This window comes from Grampus griseus (genome assembly GCF_964374135.1).
Source record: "Grampus griseus genome assembly, chromosome: 3".
Classification (NCBI taxonomy): Eukaryota; Metazoa; Chordata; class Mammalia; order Artiodactyla; family Delphinidae; genus Grampus; species Grampus griseus.
In genome coordinates, this window is record NC_139019.1 from 30,455,161 (window position 1) to 30,474,658 (window position 19,498).

The window sequence follows — 19,498 nt, forward strand, 5'->3', positions numbered from 1 at the left end:
TTCTTACATGACTGACTTTATTTACTCCTGTGGCAAACAGTGATCGTATTCACATATAGTGAATAGAAACATTGGTTATCTCAGTAGTTTTCTTTCTTATGGTGTAGTATCTAGTAGTTTTTCTTCCACATTGCAGTTGTTCTGCTGGCTCTTTATGAATGAGGATTATCTAATGGGCCTCTAACATGTAATTGCTCTGAGCTTTTGTCTCTGACTTTGTATTTAGGTAAGATAGATAAAAGAAGTTTTTTACTTTCTTTAGGTGAAATAATATTTGAGTCACACATTCAATGTTTGAATTACAAATTTAAAAACATTAAAAAAACTCAGTTGTTAAAAGGAGAGTCAGGGTTTCCTGAGAAATCAGTATTATCTCCAGAGTACTTTCTTTGTTTCAGCAAAGGCAATGAGTTTCTGTTTCTATATTTTCAGGGATACAAGCAGCAGTGAAAGTGAAGCAAGTTCTGAATCTTCTGATGATGAGTTAATTGGCCCCCCTTTACCCCTTAAAATGGCAGAAGAACCAGTTAATCATATGGAGGAAGATATCCTTGATCCTTTACCTCCACCTCTTGGTGAAGATGTGGAAGAAGATGATGATGATGATGATGATGATTCAGAAGAGGAGGAAGTAAGTATTTCAGTAGTAATTTAAGAATTCAGTGGAGTAGTGTCTTTTAGAGTAGTGTAGAGATCAGTTCCCTGCTAGACAGTTATTCATGAATGAGATCAAATTAAAAAAAAAATCTGAGTTTACTACTCACAGCCCCTTGTTGAAAGAACTCTAAAGAATGTATTTCAGGAACAAAGAAGTAGAACTCAAAAATAATAAATGGACAGTAGGAAGCAATGTGTTAAAAAGTTAATAAACATTTTGTTAAGTTTATGTAGCATTGAGTGTAATGTTGATGATGAATAAATCTGGGAAGATTTAAAAATAAAGTGGATCTAATATTATTTTGAACAATAATGTGGAAGATAGGAGAGTGGGATCAGTTCAGTCATTTTGAAATCATATTATTTGGGCGGAGGCTAGAGATGTTATTAGTTAATTTTAGATTAGCTTAGGTCAAGTTACAAGTTACAATTTTAAGAGTAAATGCCCCCAAAATAGAAATTGTGTAACCTCCAAAATAGTAAAAGGAAAAACATATAAAGAAAACCATTGATGTACTTTGTATTTTTGATACCTAGAATGGATCATTTTTTAATACCACCTTTCTCTATGTGACAGATTATTTTCAGTAATAATTATGAGTTGAAACAAATAATAATGGTCAGAAGAGAAACTGACAACCTTTGCAGATCTGTCAGTGACTTCATCAAAATGGGCATTCTTTGCTTATTTGTGTTTACTACACAGTATACTAAATTGGTCATTCTATGTCTATTCATAGTTTATTAAAGAAAGCTTTTCATGCACACATGTGTATGTGTGTGTATGTAAAATTAGGAAAAGAGGAACATAAGGATAAATCAGGCAGTTTCATTAAAAATTTTGTTTTACAATAAATTCCTGAAACTGCAGTGTTGACCATATCATTTTTCTTTTGATGTCAGTCCTAGTGGCTTTTTAATATCTCTGTCCTTAAAACACTTTCACTAAAATCTCTTCTTCCAGAAAATCCATCATTTTCTAATATATTTGGTAAAAACTTCTAAAGTTTCTTCTGTAAAAATTGGAGAAAATGGCTAAATAATGGCATATGTTGTCATTAAATGATCCATTGCTTTAGAATTTTTTTTTTTTTTTAAATAGTAACTTTCTTTTTTTTTAATTTATTTATTTATGGCTGCGTTGGGTCTTCGTTGCTGTGCGCGGGTTCTCATTGCGGTGGCTTCTGTTGTTGCGGAGCACGGACTCTAGGCACACAGGCTTCAGTAGCTGTGGTTCGAAGGCTCTAGGGCACAGGCTCAGTAGTTGTGGCACACGGGCTTAGTTGCTCCGCGGCATGTGGGATCTTCCCGGACCAGGGATCGAACCCGTGTCTCCTGCATTGGCAGGCGGATTCTTAACCACTGTGCCACCAGGGAAGCCCGCTTTAGAATGTTTTTGATGAAAGCAATTGAGGTGTTTAAACATTCCCATTTTGAATTCTTCTGCCAACCTAGTCTACCATATTTTGTCTTTTCCTCCTGGCATTGAAAGTATAGCAGAATGGAAGACTCTTTTTGTTTCTTTGACTTTATAATCATTGTTTATTTTGAACCTACTGTTTAAATGCAAGAACATGAAGTACACCAGGGATTGGAGATATGAAACCACCCTTGAAGTAAGCTTGAATGATTCTGAACCATTAAAAATATTATCTGAACATGTGTGTAGCTGAGTACATTTGTGCATGTATGTGGTGCAGATAGTATAACTGGGAGTGCGCCAAACTAACTTCGTGTAGAATGCAATGTTTATTAAAAGATAAGTAATAAAAATGTGCTAATTTGAAGCTTACATATGTGTTATCAAAACTCAGCGCTAATCATAGCAAAAAACAAAAAAACAAATTTCTAAACTGACAGTTTTAGAATTGCCAGCACCTGGTGATAATAAAAAGTAGTCTCATCTTTAGTTGATTTTATTTTTGTTTTTAAATTCTCTAAAGAAAATGTACCCCCTTTTGGTCTGTAATACTACCACTGAAATGCTCTTGATATGCCATTGAAGAAAGTGCAGTCATTCCAAAAAAAGACAGGAAAGGGGAAAAAAGAAGTAGATGAAAATCTTGGTAAATAGAGATCACAAAATAAGATGGTAAGCATGAATACAAATACAGTTGACCCTTGAACATTGCAGGAATTAGGGGCACCGACTCTCTGAGCAGACAAAAATCCGAGTATAATTTACAGTCAGCCCTCCATTTACATGGTTCCTCCACATCTGAGGCTCCACATCCTCAGATTCAACCAACTGTGGATCATGTAGTACTGTAGTATTTACTACTAAAAAAAAAATCTGCATATAAGTGGACCTCTGCAGTTCAAAGTCATGTTGTTCAAAGGTCAGCTGTATATCATTATTCACAATAGATGTAAATGGCTAAACTTGCCACTTAAAAGACAAAACTTCTCAGATTGGATTAAAAAATTCAGGCATATTCTGCTTATGAATGATACATCTAAAATGTAATGACATAGAAAGGTTGAAAGAAAAAGGAATAAAGGAGACTATAGCAGGAAAATACTAACTGAAAGATAACTGATTAGTATTATAAAATTAATGTAAAGATAAAATGAGTGTCATTAGCTAATGGTAAAAGAAACAACTTATTCTCCAGGGAAATTTGATAGTCCTTAACCTGTGTGCATTTTAACACAATATAATCAAAGCAAAAATTGACAGAATTATAAGGAGAAATGGACAGACCTACAGTGATAATGGAAGATTGTTCAGAAACAATTCAGGAATTGTTAAGATGGCAATTAGTAAGAGTATAGATTTTAGCAGTACAAATGCACAAGTTTTATCTATTTAACATATATAGAACCTTCATCCAGCATTTTCTTTTCAAGCATACATGGGTAATCAGAAACAACAGCAACCACACATCTAGGCCACAGTGTGTGGTGGACAAGGAAAAGATGTGTTTAATTATTTTGGGTGGTTCATAGAGTAGGTAATATTTAGGTTGAACTATCATATGTGAGAATGACTTACGTTTGTTTGTTATGAATGTTTGTGTGCCCCCCAAATTCATATGTTGAAGTCCTAACCTTCAGTGTGACTGTATTTGGAGATGAGCCTCTTTGGAAATAATCAAGGTTAAGTTAGGTCATAAGGGTGGGTCCTGATCCAAATAGGATTAGCCTCCTTATAAGAAGAGAGATACTAGAGAGCTAGGTCTGCACATAACAGCAAGAAGCTGGCTGTTTATAAGCCAGGAAGAAAGTCTGCAACAGAAGCCAAATTTGCTGGCACTTAGCCATGGACTTCTAGCCTCCAAAACTGTGAGAAAATAAATTTTTAATCTTTGAGCCACCCAGTCTGTGGTCTTTTGTCTGAGCTGATGAATGCAGTTTGCAATGCTGGCAAGATACCGGGGAAGAGAGAATAGAAGTATGAAGGGTGTTGTGAGGAGAAAAAAAGTTGCTATAGTGAGGACCTGAATGTGTGCAAGTACATGATAGTGTGGCGAAATGTCATGTGATTAGTGCATGGCTGTTTTTTCTTACTAGGGGGAAGTGGAAAGATGAGGCTGATGAGATCAGATCCAGCGAGGAAATACAGTAATCCCCCCTTATCCAGGGGGATATGTTTCAATACCCCAGTAGATACCTGAAACTGTGGATGGTACCAACCTTTACATATACACTATGTTTTTCCTATACATATATACCTGTGATAAAGTTTAATTTATAAATTAGGCACAGTAAGAGATTAACAATAGTAACTTATAATAGAACAATTATAATGATGTACTGTAGTAAAAGTTACTGGCATACCTTGGAGGTATTGCTGGTTGGGTTCTAGACCACCACAATGAAGCAAATGCTGAAATAAAGCAAGTCACATGAATTTTTTGGCTTCCCAGTGCACATAAAAGTTATGTTTACACTATTCTATACTCTATTAAGTGTGCAATATAGCATTATATCTAAAAGAAAACAATGTACATACTTTAATTTAAAAATATGTTATTGCTAAAAAATGTTAACCATCATCTGAGCCTTCAGCGAGTTGTAATCATTTTGCTGGTGGAGGGTTTGAAATGTTGTGAGATTTACCAGAATGTGACACAGAGACATGAAATGAGCAAATGCATTGGAAAAATTGTGCCAATAGACTTGCTCCAAGCAGGGTTGCCACAAACCTTCAATTTGTAAAAAACGCAGTAAAGAGCAATAAAACAAGGTATGCCTGAATGTGTATGCGGTCTTTCCCTCTCTCTCAAAATATATTATTGGACAGGTATAATGCCTTTTCGATCTTAATTAAGCATTTAAGATCATGCACTGTGGTCATAACTTTTGCAGTTTGAGGTGCGAAAGCAAAACTAGCATGAATTTCTTTTTGCTTCTTCATGATTTCACAGATAGGAGATTTGTTCTTACTGTAGATCCTAGCAACCTCTGCATACCATCTTTTTCCTTTCCTTATCAAGTTGATAACTTTTCAACTTTTCACTTAAAGGAAACACTTTATAGCTTCTTTTTGGCATTTTCAAATTGCCAGCATCACTCTTGCACTTTGGGGCTGTTATTAAGTAAAATAAGAATTACTTGAACACAAACACTGTGATATCTTGACAGATGACTACTAAGTGACTACTGGGCAGGATACACTATACAAAGGGATGCTTTACTTGTTGGACAGGAAGGAGCAGGATAGCTTGAGATTCTGTTATGTTACTCAGAAAGGCACACAATTTAAAACTTACGAATTATTTGTTTCTGGAACTTTTGATTTAATATTTTCATACCAAGGGTAACTGAAACTGCAGAAAGCAAAAACCAGGGATAAGAGGGGATACCTGTACTTTGTGGAGGAGGTGGAATTTGAATGAGCCTTTTAGCGGGTAACATTTTGATGGGTGAGGTGAGTGGAGGCCACCTCCTATCTAGGAAGAGTGAATGGCCAGAACAAAGGCACAGTGTACAAGATTAGATTTGGGAAGATGGGAAAATCAACTTCTCTAGAATAGAGGGTTAATGAAGGTTGGACCTTTGACTTGGAGCTGATAGGTGAGTAAACCCAAAGTGCAGCTATGCAGAGAAGGAAAAACATGCGTGGGTGTGGGGCTCAGAAGTCCATTTGAAATCTTATCATAGCTGTAATTAAAGTGTATCAGGAGACTGAATGACAGCTTTCTGTTTTTTTTATAAGATTATGTGCTGGTTCTTTTTGGAAGTAAAGCATTAAGGCTTTTCATGGTGTGCCTTTCCTCTTGTAAACATAGTAAACAGAAAATGCTAATTAAATAACATGCAGGTCATAGCAAGTCTGTTGGTGATTTGTGCCAGTAACAGCTTCAGTTTTAAAGTATGCACTAATTGATAATGCAATACTTATCACCATTGTTAATGGATTAACTCTGAAAATTTAGATTGGAGATAAAACAAGAGTGGGAGATTCCTTATTTCCTTTCCATTTCTCCTTCTGTTTTTCTTTCCAACATATATCACAACCAGCATTTTCAAGACTAGGGCAGAGGTGATGGATGAAGCAGATAGCTTGGAAATTTTGTGAATGTGGCTTTGCAGTAGCCTTCCTAGATTCAGGTAAATTATATTGGCCTTGAATGGAGGCCTTCGATTTTCAGACTTTGTGGTTTGATAGTAGATGAGTGGCAACGTCAGTCTGTTTTTTAAGTTCTGAGTGAGAACAAACTTTTCTACTTTATTGTATTTGATAAGTGGGATATTGGCAGCCTTCTAGATCAAACAGTAGTAGAATTAGGGATCATAGGCAAAGGAAATCTGTTGATTATTGTCTTGAATATGAATGTTATTGTGGAAAATAGACAAAGTGGCCTGATTCATTTTATTTACATTGCAGTGTTGGGCCTTGTTTCAACGCTGAGTTTCAAATGTTTCTGGCCTTTGAAAGAATTTTGTTTTTGTGGTTGGTTGGACTTAGGGCCTAGTAATTCTTTGCTTGTTGATTCAGAAACTTAATTTAGTTCCTTCAGGAAATCAGTTTGAGGTAATGCTAAGCAAAATTATAAGAGATTGTTTTATATATCAGAATGCTAGTTATATTTTTACAATTTGGGATATGTCAGAATTGTCCCGTCTACTTATTAAGGCTTAACCATTCTGTAGGTGCCCTTGATTTCCTTTCCTTTTTTCTCTCATACTTGGATTCATCACCATCAACCTTTTGTATTTTTTGTTTCCTTTTGTTTTAGCCTTTTTCTTTCTACTTGCTCTTGGCTCTAAGCTTGCAAACATACTGAAATCTTCCTTTAAGTCAGTTTCCCCTCCAACCTACTGTCCAATTTCCTCTTTTTCTTTATCAGCTAATGTCTCGAAAGCAGTATTTATATTTGCCACCTCTCTTTCGTCACGACACAGTTTCTCCCTGAATCTTTGTTGTCAGCTTCTGCTCTTACCATTTCATAGAGATCCCCAGTGACAAAATCCAAATATCCAAAGACCCTTTCTCAGTTCTCATTTTGTACCTACCTCTGCATTATTGGACAATGTTGAATTCTTCTTCCTTGAAACTCTTCCCTTGCCATTTCTGTATACTGTTGGCTTGCTGCCTATCTCTTTGACTTTTTTCAACAGATATTTATTGAGCACATCTTATGAGTCAGGTACTTTGCAGGTGTTAGGGATACAGCAGAACATAATGCAGACAAATCCCTGCTCTGGTGGTGCTTACATTTCCACTAGAGCCTCTTTTACTACTTCATATTTCCTTACATTTCTCCAACAATAAGCATTCCCTGAGGGTATGTCCTTGTGTACCTTAACATTTCATATTTGGCCTGGGTGGAGTTTCTTACATCTTCCTGTACTCATGACTCCTATTCACTCAGAGCAACTGGAGGTATTACCTCATTTCATTTGAACTTCAGTTTCAGCTTTCTAACCACACATGAAACATGTCCATATTTAAGCCCCCACAATATTCTAAATTCAGCATTTAAGATCAAACTCAGGCATTTGCTTTCCCACTTGAACTTTTGCTGTGGTCACTTAGCGTATCTCTTTGCCTCTAGGATCTTCAGTCCCTTTTCCTCACTGCTGCAAGATTAAACTATTGATAACACAAGTCATTGCAAGTAATGGTACTCACTCCCTAGATGAGGGAAAATAAACTACCACAGCAAGTGAGTTTGACTCATGGGGATTCCTGAATAGAATCTGATTTTTTTTGCTGCTCAGAAACTTGCAAAGCACTGTGACGTTTTAGAGAGACATTCCACTTGGTAGGAAAGCAGCCAAATTTACATACTTGAGTGGCCAGATATTTCAGCAAGTATTATTGAAATTAATGGGAAAATATTTTTAATAACCTAGTGATTCTTCATCTGAACGTGAGAATCATCTTTGGTACAATTAAAAAACATGTATTTGTAGGTTCTGTAATCCAGAGATCAATTAAGTAGGACTAGGGTGAACCTGCCTCAACTCCTGCAATCTTGTGTTGTAACCAAAGGCTTAATAGGTTATTCTGATGCAACTCTTCCCAAAACACTTGTGACTGCTCACTTAAATAGTCACAGTTGGGGTCATAGGTTAACTAACTTAGGGTACCTTCATAGGTTATTATCTGTATCATGCCTCATGGATGCTTAAGGACATGGGCTATTGCTTACAGAATAATGTTTCCTAAAAACAAGGATATGGAATTGCTACCCTGTTTCTCTGTGCTAATGAAGCCACTTTGAAGTTTTCATATAAAACATATAAGAATATTCTTTCTCCCAGATAGCTTAGAAATAATACTTATTTTGATTTTTATTTTTTGAAAAATGTTTCTTTTATGATATGTGAAGGTTGATGTCTCTGAAAAGCATTAGTGTTTAATTGCTTCTGAAGATGACATGGGAGAGATGGTAAGTTCCTGGCTTTTTGAATCTCTCTCATTTTTATGTCTTTTTATGCCTATCTTGAATTATACCCTATTAAATTATAATAGTCAAACTTTGTGAAGGGCTATGAAGAGGTAGGTATTCTAGGAATTGAGCCAATAGCTCTGTCAGTTATTGAGACTATATTACTAAATATCAGGAGCCTTAAAAATGTTCATTTCCTCTAAACTTAGTAATATCACTTCTAGGATTCTAGACCAAGAAAGTTTGGAAAAAACTTTATGTACATAGATGTTTATCCCAGTACTGCATATAGTAGTGGGTTTCAGAATGTGTTCCGTGGAATGCTGTCGGGGGGCAGTTGTGGTAGGGTTGGGTCCCTCCCCTACACTCAACAAGGTCAGCTCTGTTTCATGTTAGTCTTGCTCAGAGCTTTCTCTTGACAGTTTCCATGTCTAAAAAAGTTTGAAAATAACTGACATATTTAAAATACTAGAATAATTAGAAATAATGTAAATAAATATCTAATAATGGGAGAAGGACAAGTAAATTGTTGTGTAGTCATATAAAAGCATTATATAGTCATTAGACATGTTTAATAGGCGTTTTCAATAGCAATAGGAAAGGACATAAAACTGTATAGACAGTATGATTTCAAAACTTTAAATATTGCGTCTGTATGGAAAAAAGCCCTCCCATTGCTTACTTCTGTATTATGGGAGTGAGGATAATGCTTATTTCTGCCCTATACGTTTCTATTCCTTTCCAGTTTCCACACTGATCATAAACTGTGCCTGTCATTAGAAACAAATGATGGGAGTACAAACAGCAGTCCTCTGTTATAAGGCAGTTATGATCTTAATTCAAAAATCTAGGACAGACATAGGAAAAAACCCAAACAGAACAGTATCAAATATAAAATGTCTTAAGTACTGGTGAGTACACTTACTTTTTTTTGTGTTTTACCTTGTTCCAAAAAGGATTTAATGAAGTGAAATGCTATAAGAAAGCATAAGTTAGGAAGAATGAATGAAAAAAGGAAAACCAAGGTACATAAATAAAGTTAATATAAAACACACAGGAAACAAAGTTCTGTATTTGCTATGGGTAAGCCACAAAACCTCGTCACCATTATTGAGTCCTTTCTTTCCTTCTTACCCTATATCCAATCTCTAATTCATTAACTAGTCTTACTAGCTCTGTCTTCAAAGTTTATACCAGATCTCTCCATTTCTGTCTCCATTACTACCACCTTAGTCTAATCTGATATCACTTCAACATCCGTAGCCATGTAAGTCATCTATCAGCTTCTGCTGTTGACTGGACCACTATGATTGTAATCCAGGCAATAAAAAGAGACAAAATACAGATATAGGGAGGCAATATAGAGTAGTGATTAAGGAAATGGACTTTGAAGACTGATGGAGCGCTTTCACTTTCAAGCTGTGTGACTTTGGGCATTACATAACCTCTCTGTGTCTTTCTTTCCTCCTCTGTAAAATAGGGCTAATAAAACACCTAACTCGAGTTGTGTGGATGATTGAATAAATGAATGAATATATATAGAACCCTTAGAACGGTGCCTGGTATTTATCATTACGATCATCTATTTTAATATATAACAAAAAGAGAATTTAAAAAATTAACATGATTCCTAATAAAAACATTTAAAAATGAAACTAAAAGGGAACTTTAATATTGTATTAAATGATTCATTCATGCTTCATACCACCAGTCAGTGTTAAACATAATTAAGGAGCACTAGAGGTATTCCCTTTAAAATCAGAAATAAAAGATGGTAGCTGTCCCATTATTATATTATTCTAGACATTTTTGCTAATTAAACAAACTGAAATAATCAAGAGTATTAAAAGAAGTGAGAATATTGTTGTATTTGATATGACTCTACCAAACAACAAAAAGGGACTAATCCAAACAGATTAATAAGGGACTTCCCTGGTGGTCCAGTGGTTAAGACTTCACCTTCCAATGCAGTGGGCGCGGGTTTGATCCCTGGTTGGGGAGCTAAGATCCCACATGCCTTGCGGCCAAAAAACCAAAACGTAAAACAGAAGCAATATTCTAACAAATTCAATAAAGACTTTAAAAAACAACAACAACAAACTATAAAAAAAAAACAGGTTAATAGTGTCTAGTTTAAAGGGTTAAAATTGAAAAAGAGATACCTGTATTACAACAGGAACAACAACAAAAATTAGAAGTAAGCTTAGTGAGAGATGCATCTGAATGTAAATATAAACACTATAAAGCTTTTCAATACAAAAAAGAAGTAAGAACCACTAAATAATCAGTAAATATTAAATTTTTTCCCACAGAGGTTAAATAATTGGCCCAATTTATTCATTTACTCACTTATCTCACTATTCAGTGGTAGAGTTTCTGTTCAAACCCAGGCTGTCTGTGCTTTTAACATTACTGTGCTGTCTCCCATACTTGGAAGCCAGTGGCATTGAGCTTTGAGCCTTTGTTAGGTGGTGAACCTATATATCAGTTAGTACATATTGATTTGGCTGCCGGTGACAGAAAATGGAAAATAACAGTGACTTAAACAGCTAGAAGTTTTTTTTTTTTTCTGTCTTACATAAATGAAATAAAGAATTAAATAGACCAGGGCTAGTTTGCAGGTCCAGGATATCACAGATCTAAGCTCCAGGATATCACAGGTCTAAGATCTTCTGTCTTTTTGTTCTTCCATCATCAATGTGTGGGCTTCAACATGGATGCTTTAGCTGTAGCCATTATTTTTGCAGTTTTGTCAGCAGGAAGGCAGAAGGGATAAAGAAGGCTACTCATTTTGAACTTTATATCTTTCTGTCACATGACAAATACAATATTTACTTTAGGGATCCAGGATTCTAGCTAAAATTCAATGCTTCCATTACAAAGGATGGATGATGGGGGCAGCAACTAGCAACTATGTAGTGTGCATGAATTTATACTCAGTGCTTGGTACTTTCACTTATAGTAATTGCAAATTATTTACTTTTTAAATCTTTTTAGGCATTGTGAATAGTCCTTTAATATTGTATCGATATGACATACATATGTATACTCTATTTATTTGATTTCATTTTGCACATTGTGAACATATTAGCTGCCTTTCTCCAAAGTCTCAAAAGACATAGTTTATGTTTACTAATGCAATCTTTAAACGACTAGGATTTGGTTACTATATTAGCATGTATGGATTTCATTTGAATTCCTGTTTCATCCTGCTATTTAGTTATTCTACTGTTTTTATTTCTTCTGGAATGAGGTGCAATCTTTATGGTTCATTTTGTTAAGGAGAGATTCCATAAAACTAGTCTTGGCTAAGATTTTAGTCAAGTTCAACTATACATGTTAAGTTCGTTTATATAGAGGATATTTGAAACGTTCATAAAGAAATGGAGGCATAGGAATGGATTTTTGTTTTTAACTTTACAAAAGCATTCCCAGTAAGAGATCTTAACAAAGAAAGTACATTTTAAATGCTTTTACTTTAGAAGAATGTGCTTCTTTAGTGAAGCAAGTTATAACTGTAAACAAAATAAGCAATTTTCCTTCAATTGAATTTATGATTGTCATTTTTTTTAAAAGAGTTTTACCTCCTTCCCACTTTCTTTTATTATTTCCCACAACTGACATATAATTCATTGTTCATTTAGCACTGGCTCTATCAGTAATTCAAGATTTTTTTAAGGACATGTCTAATCTCTCATTAAAATAGGATAATATAGAGAAGGCCTGATTTGTAAATGTATTAGACCTCACCGATTCCTATTTGCCCATTAATTCTCTCTGACAAAAGAGTCTGTTAGTTTTGAGTGGACACTGATCAAAACGGTAATGCTTCCTTCCCATTCCTCCAGTTTCTGCTTGTTAAAATTCTGTCTAGCCTTTGGAGACCATCTCAAACGTGACTTCCTTCAAACAGCCTCTCCGGATGCTAGCTACAGGTGCTACTTCCCAGGCCTGTTTTCTCCCTTGTGTAACAAACTTAAGCTATTTTTCTTGTGAAATCATTACTTGTATTCTTGTGTTAACTACTGTGCCTCTCCTTGGCAATCCTTTGTGGTGACCTTAGGTACAGGGATTTGTATATAAATAGTACAGTAGTTTTTAAAAACTTGCAACCTCTGGTGTAGTGCCTTTAATGTAGTACATAGAGTAAATATTTGTCAGTTGGAATTGAATGTGTTTGCTTTTATAATTGAAAACCTCATTTTATGACATTTGAGAGTGTTTTCTGTTTTTGACATATAAATCCCTAGTTTTTACAGGGAAAATGGAAGTTGGGGTAGAGGACTGAACAGAAAAAATGTGAGCATGAAAATGCAAAAAGACACCTTGCTTTGTAACAGCCATTATATATGCCTTGTCCTAAGCTTAAAATTTAGTTACATAATAGTTTAATAATTGTAAGAACTGCCCCACAGTTGAATGAGATTAGTTAATATAATCGTATAGACTATAATTGCTTATGAACCTACCTTTTAAATGAGGCAAAATAAAGTTGTAGTTTTCTCTTCTTAAAACAGTCCCACAAAGTTTAAAATGTGATTGTTTTGATTGAGGTATAATTATATATAGTAATGTGCACAGATCTTAAGGTTTCAGTTTGAACAATTTTGACAGTTTTGTATACACCAGGTGTAGCCACCATCCCAAACAAGATACAGGACATTCCTGTCACCCAAATAGTTCTTTGTGCCCTCTTCTAGTCACAGACTTTTAAAAAATGAGCTCTTGATAGCACTAGAATTGGAAGGAAAATTACCAGAGAACATACTGATTGTTTTACATTAAGAATTATAGCTCCTGATTGTGGTTATTTTTTTTAATATGCATTTTACTTCAGTTGCTGGTTAGTAGTTGCTTTAGTGTTGCTGCTGAAGTCACTGGATTAGAAGTGTTAATGTTGTTTGTCATAATTTTTTTTTTTGATGACAAGCTTGCTTTTCACTCATTTTTCCTTTGTTCCATTTTACTTATCTTCAGTGGTAATAAAATTGTTCTTTCAAATAGAATGCAAATGAAAATGGTATGCAAACCATAATTGAACTTTGCCAAACTATACCAACTGTTAAGTAATTAGAAGTATTTAGTGAGTATTTGAATGTATATTATTATTTTGCTTTGAACTGAATAAGTGAACAAAAATTAAAGGGATAGAGTCAGGAAAGAGGTGAAAAATGCTTTTTAAACCATATCTATTATATGTGCATAATTCTGATTTTTATTTTAAAGGTAAAGAAGGTTGTAACATAATCAAATGGAAACTCTGGGATTATTGAGGATTTTCATTATCCTTGCTGTCCCATTTCCCGTTCCTACAGAAAATTAAAAGTTGCTTTTTTATCACTGTAACTAAAGGCTAGATGTAGCAGTGACTTTTTAGTTGTGAGCACCTGTTTTCCATGAGCTTTCTCTGACTCCCTGGTTGGCACGTTCTGTGGTGGAGAGTCCAATTTGGGTCACCACTGTGCTTCCCTGACTTCTGGGCTGAGGCTTCTCATCCCTTGGCCTTGGTCATTGCCAACCACCTGTATCAGTCAGTCTCTTTCCCTCATGCATAGGCAAAGGTTGAAGAATTAAAAGTGGACAAAAACTCTTTTATTCTCAGGAGTTGATCTATATGAGGAATGACATGATGCCTGTAAACACTTAACATATGGATTGACACATACTGAGTACTCAAAACTGCTGGATTTTAACGTTGTTTTCATCATTACCAATATTTGATTAATGACCAATTTTAATTTAATTGCAGCTGACTGGAGAAAAGTTTTTAAAAAACAATGTGAGGAAACTTAATGATTTTAACTTCAGAGGAAAATTAGTGTTCTTTAAAACAGAGCAAATTAATTACACCTGCAAGGTTCTGTCAGCAGAGGATGCTAGAAGCTCTATTCCAAAATCCAGTGAATGTGTTCATTACTATTTCCAAACTAATGTGGGAAGGTCTTCATTCTTTAAGATGAGCACCAGGGGGCAGTAGAAGCATTTTAGCTTTTGGCGTGAATCCATTTTTTTCAACTGTCTCCTTTCTACAGTGGAAGGAAAAAAAGAATCTTATAAACAATGTCTTCTAAAAGTTGGAACAGGTGAGGTTTAGGTTGAGATTAATGTTGGAGTAATTACCTTTTTTTTTTGAAGAATAATGTAGAAAAATTCTTTATTCTTTTGTGATTTGAGAATATTATGACAGTAGTATAAAGTTTGTTTTTTTATCTTTTTTTTTTTTTTTTTTTTGCGTTACGCGGGCCTCTCACTGTTGTGGCCTCTCCCGTCGCGGAGCACAGGCTCCGGACGCGCAGGCTCAGCGGCCATGGCTCATGGGACCAGCCGCTCCGCGGCCTGTGGGATCTTCCCAGACCAGGGCACGAACCCGTGTCCCCTGCATCGGCAGGTGGACTCTCAACGACTGCGCCACCAGGGAAGCCCTGTTTTTTTATCTTTAAGCTTTTAAAATCACTAACAGATTCCTGTATAGAATAAGGCTTAATGGCAGGAATTTTAAGGATAGCTTCTTTATAATTTAAGTCTGTAAGGTCAAAGAAGAAGGTTTATATCTCTGGTCACCAGAGTAATCCAGACTTTAAAAAACACATATCAGATCTTGTCACGTCCCTGCTTTCTTTGTTACTTTCCTGTCAGTAAACTCTGCAATTTCTTCCTATCACATCGTTAAGAAATCCTCGTTCCTTGCCTTGATCTATAAGGCGCTGCATGACTTGGCTTCTGCAGATCTCTCTGAGTTGATCTCCTTCCACTCCTGTCTTGCTCACTTTTCTCTACCCATGTTGACTTCTCCGCTTTTCTTTGAACAGCTATGCTTGTTCCCTCACAGAACCTTTCTATTTTGTCTTTCTTCTACTCGAAATAACACTCAGAGCTTCTCATGACTCCCTCATTTCATTAGGATTTTTGTTCAAGTGTTACCTCTCTGACTACCTTATATAAGTACTCCACCTCCATCCCACTGCTTTATGGTGCTCCATTATCTGACATTCTTGTTTATTGGTTTATTGTCTTTCTCCTCACAGTAATTTAAGTTTCCTGAGGTCAGTAACAGTGTCTCTTTTACTGTTGTATCCCCAGTGGCTTGACCTGTACGTGGCACATAGTAGATACTCAAGGAATATTTGTTGAATGAATGGCCGTCTTTGACTCTGGTTATAGTTACTCTCTTTCCCCTAGACATTTCATGGAATCAAAGCCAACTTCTGATATAGTCACAGTTAACCTTTAGAATCTCAGGAGGAATATTCCACTCTTACACTTCCAGGCTAGTCCTACCACAGTTCCCTTGTGAAAACTCTGCAGACCTTTTTAAGCTCCCATTTCTAGGTGGGCTTTTGTATCCTCTCAGGTGCCTTCTGAGAATGGTCCGTAGTATGGGTCCTTTCTGCCTCTAATCAAGGGTTTTTATTTTGTGCACCTGCAATGTGAATGACTGCTAGTATGGACCATTTTCTTTATTTTCAGTAATTAGTGTATAGTGGGGAAGATGCAGACAATATGCAGACAATACAAAGGACAGTTAAGTGCAATGAAGAAGGCAGGAGGGTACTTTTTATCTGACTGATTGTAGTCTCCTCAAATTACAAGTTGTTTTAAAATCTAAGGATTCAGCATTAAATTCTGGTAAACTTCTATCAATATAATGGATATATAGTGAATTGCAAATCTCGCAGATGTAAAATTTAAGTCTATGGAAGTGATGTTAAGGAGGTTCCTCACTCAAAGCCGTTGTCAAATGAGGATCTAGTTAAGTTAGATCACTTCTTTTTTTTAAAAAAATTTATTTAATTAATTTATTCATTTTTGGTGCATTGGGTCATTGTTGCTGTGCACTGGCTTTCTCTATTTGTGGTGAGCAGGGGTTATTCTTCATTGCGGCGCATGGGCTTCTCGTTGTGGTGGCTTCTCTTGTTGCGGAGCACGGGCTTTAGGCATGTGGGCTGTGGTAGTTGTGGCATGCGAGCTCAGTAGTTGTGGGCTCGCAGGCTCTAGAGTTCAGGCTCAGTAGTTGTGGTGCACATGCCTAGTTGCTCCGCAGCATGTGGGATCTTCCCGGACCAGGGCTTGAACCTGTGTCGCCTGCATTGGCAGGTGGATTCTTAACCACTGAGCCACTAGGGAAGTCCCAGACCAGTTCTTAATTGAAAAAGAGAAAATTGACAAGGATGAAAATCGATTTGAATATTATGGGATTAAGAGCCTTGGAGAAAATTCACGAAGGTTTTGAATTTTTTTTTGCGAAAACAGCCCTCTTAGTGATCCTGCCAAAGTTGATCCTGTATAGTCTGTGATGCCATTTAAAAAAATTAATTAATTATTGGCTGCATTGGGTCTTCGTTGCTGTGCACAGACTCTCTCTAGTTGCGGTGAGCAGGGGCTACTCGGTGTAATGTCATTTTATGTTGTCTAAATTTTAGTTGGAAAAATTACTCCCTACTTCTTATAAAGTAATACCTGACTCATTCTTTGTGGATTGTAAGATTTAGTGTATTCTGAGATTTGATGTAGTTACAGCTTAATTTTTGTTAAAGATTAAATAAACTATTTAAAAATTTAAATTTCATCTTAAGATATTTTAGTCAAACCTTTTTTTTTTTTTTTTTTTTGTGGTACACAGGCCTCTCACTGTTGTGGCTTCTCCCATTGCGGAGCACAGGCTCCGGACACGCAGGCTCAGTGGCCGTGGCTCACGGGCCCAGCCGCTCTGCGGCATGTGGGATCTTCCCGGACCGGGGCACGAACCCGTGTCCCCTGCATCGGCAGGCGGACTCTTAACCATTGCGCCACCAGGGAAGCCCTAGTCAAACCTTTTAAGGCCCCTTTTTAATGAAAATTTAGGTCTCCTTTTCAGTTGACTACTTATCTTGTAATCATGAAAAAAAGTTATTATGTTCTCCCTTGTATCCTTTATTATTTATTACAGCCATATACTTATCTTCTGGATTCACAGAACCCTTGTTCATTTCTGCAAACAATCCCTTGGACATCTTCTTTCTCAGAACTTCTTTTCCCCTTTACCCAAGGATTTTTACTATCATCAGTACTTTATATGAAGTAATGAAATCCTCTTCTTCTTTTATTCCCCCTGACTCTCTCTGCTTATAACACCGTAGCTTTTTTTCACACTTTGTATTTTTGATCTTACGTTCAGTGGGTTGCATTATTTGTACTTCATAGTTCTGTTATTACTATTGTAATTGGGCCTGCCAAAGTCCTTCACTTGTTATTTATCTATGTGTAATCCTCCTCTTTTTTATCTTTTGCTTTCATTTCTCTTTTTGCCGGTTTCTTATGTCTTCCTACATATGCTTCACCTTTTGGCTGTGTTTCATGTATGTTTCATTATACCTTAAAAATTTTTTTTTAACATCTTTATTGGAGTATAACTGCTTTACAGTGTTGTGTTAGTTTCTGCTGTATGACAAAGTGAATAAGCTATATGCATACATATATCCCCATATCCCCTCTCTCTTGCGTCTCCCTCCCACCCTCCTTATCACATCCCTCTAGGTGGTTGCAAAGCACCGAGCTGATCTCCCTGTGCTATGCAGCTGCTTCCCACTAGCTATCTGTTTTACATTTGGTAGTGTATATATGTCCATGACACTCTCTCACTTCATCCCAGCTTCCCCTTCCCCTTTCCCATGCCCTCAAGTCCATTCTCTACATCTGTGTCTTTATTCCTGTCCTGCCCCTAGGTTCATCAGAACCATTTTTTTTTTTTTAGATTCCATATACATGTGTTAGCATACGGCGTTTGTTTTTCTCTTTCTGACTTCACTCTGTATGACAGACTGTAGGTCCATCCACCTCACTACAAATAACTGAATTTTGTTTCTTTTTATGGCTGAGTAATATTCCATTTTATATATGTGCCACATCTTCTTTATCTATTTACCTTAAAATTTAAAAAAGAAATTGCATGCAGTGTAATTAAATTCCACCCCCCCGCCATTTTTTACTCTCAGTTTATTACTTTAAAGTTTTACTTTGAGTTACTTTATTTATTGATCTCATTTTGTTTTCTTCTGTCTCCCAACTAGTAAGTATTCTTAAGAGCAAAGGTCATGTAATTATTTTTTGCACTCCTCTAGATGTTAAAGAAGCTGTAAAAACAGACATCAGTTTTTCAGGTTAGTAGGTATAAACACAGTATTTGAAAGTGAAACATCTCCGTTGATCTTTCACCCCTTCTATTTACATGGGTAAAAGTGGAAGATTTGCATATGTCAATTTTGAAAAAGATTTCTTAGTGCTTTAATTCAAAAAAGTGCTTTTAAAGAATCTTTACAAAATCATTAATATTTACCTGTATTGACATGTCTTTTAGTAGAATTGTACTTTCCTGTTACTAAGATTATAAAGTTTGTATTTGAGTACATTTTATATTTTTAAGTGCCAAATTGATAAAATAGCATATAAGTAAATATTTAAGCAGCACCAACAGAGCTTACTTTAAAAAAAAAATTCTTCTATAGACCTTGATTCTTATTTGGAGGGACATTTTGTTCATACTATTTGTGCTGAGTGCTGGAAGTACAGCTAATTGTGAATTTGAAATAAGACCAAGACCACCAAGTTGATTCAGATAGCCTACCAGGCAGCTGTTGGATAGTAATTTTGCCATTTCTCTGTTCACCTCTGCATGCTGCAGAACCTTGAACACTACAAATGAGGTTTAAATTTTTTTTTTAATTAAATGAAGGAGTTAATGGCATAGTCTTGATTTTTACTCTCATAAAAAGTGATGCTCGGGACTTCCCTGGTGGTCCAGTGGTTAAGACTCTGCACTTCCACTGCAAGGAGCACAGGTTCGATCCCTGGTCCAGGTAGTTCCAAATGCCACACATTGTGGCCAAAAAAAAAAAAAAAAAAAGTGATGCTCTAACAAACCAGGAATTCAGTGTTAAGCCACAGTTCGGTATCTGCAGTCCCCTTTTGATTTATGATAAAGAAATAAGTGTATGCTCAAATCTAGAGCCCAGCAATAATGC

The 19,498-nt window shown here is 36.0% G+C and overlaps 1 protein-coding gene across 2 annotated transcripts in view; it reads left to right on the forward strand.

Annotated features, from left to right (window-relative positions):
• Positions 1 to 19,498, forward strand: part of WDR70 (WD repeat domain 70) — a 312,051-nt gene that overhangs the window by 20,182 nt on the left and 272,371 nt on the right. For both annotated transcript variants that reach the window (XM_082650638.1, XM_082650639.1), the window contains one exon: positions 433 to 631. In XM_082650638.1, the coding sequence (XP_082506764.1) occupies positions 433 to 631 (199 nt within the window). The remainder of the gene's footprint in view (positions 1 to 432; positions 632 to 19,498) is intronic.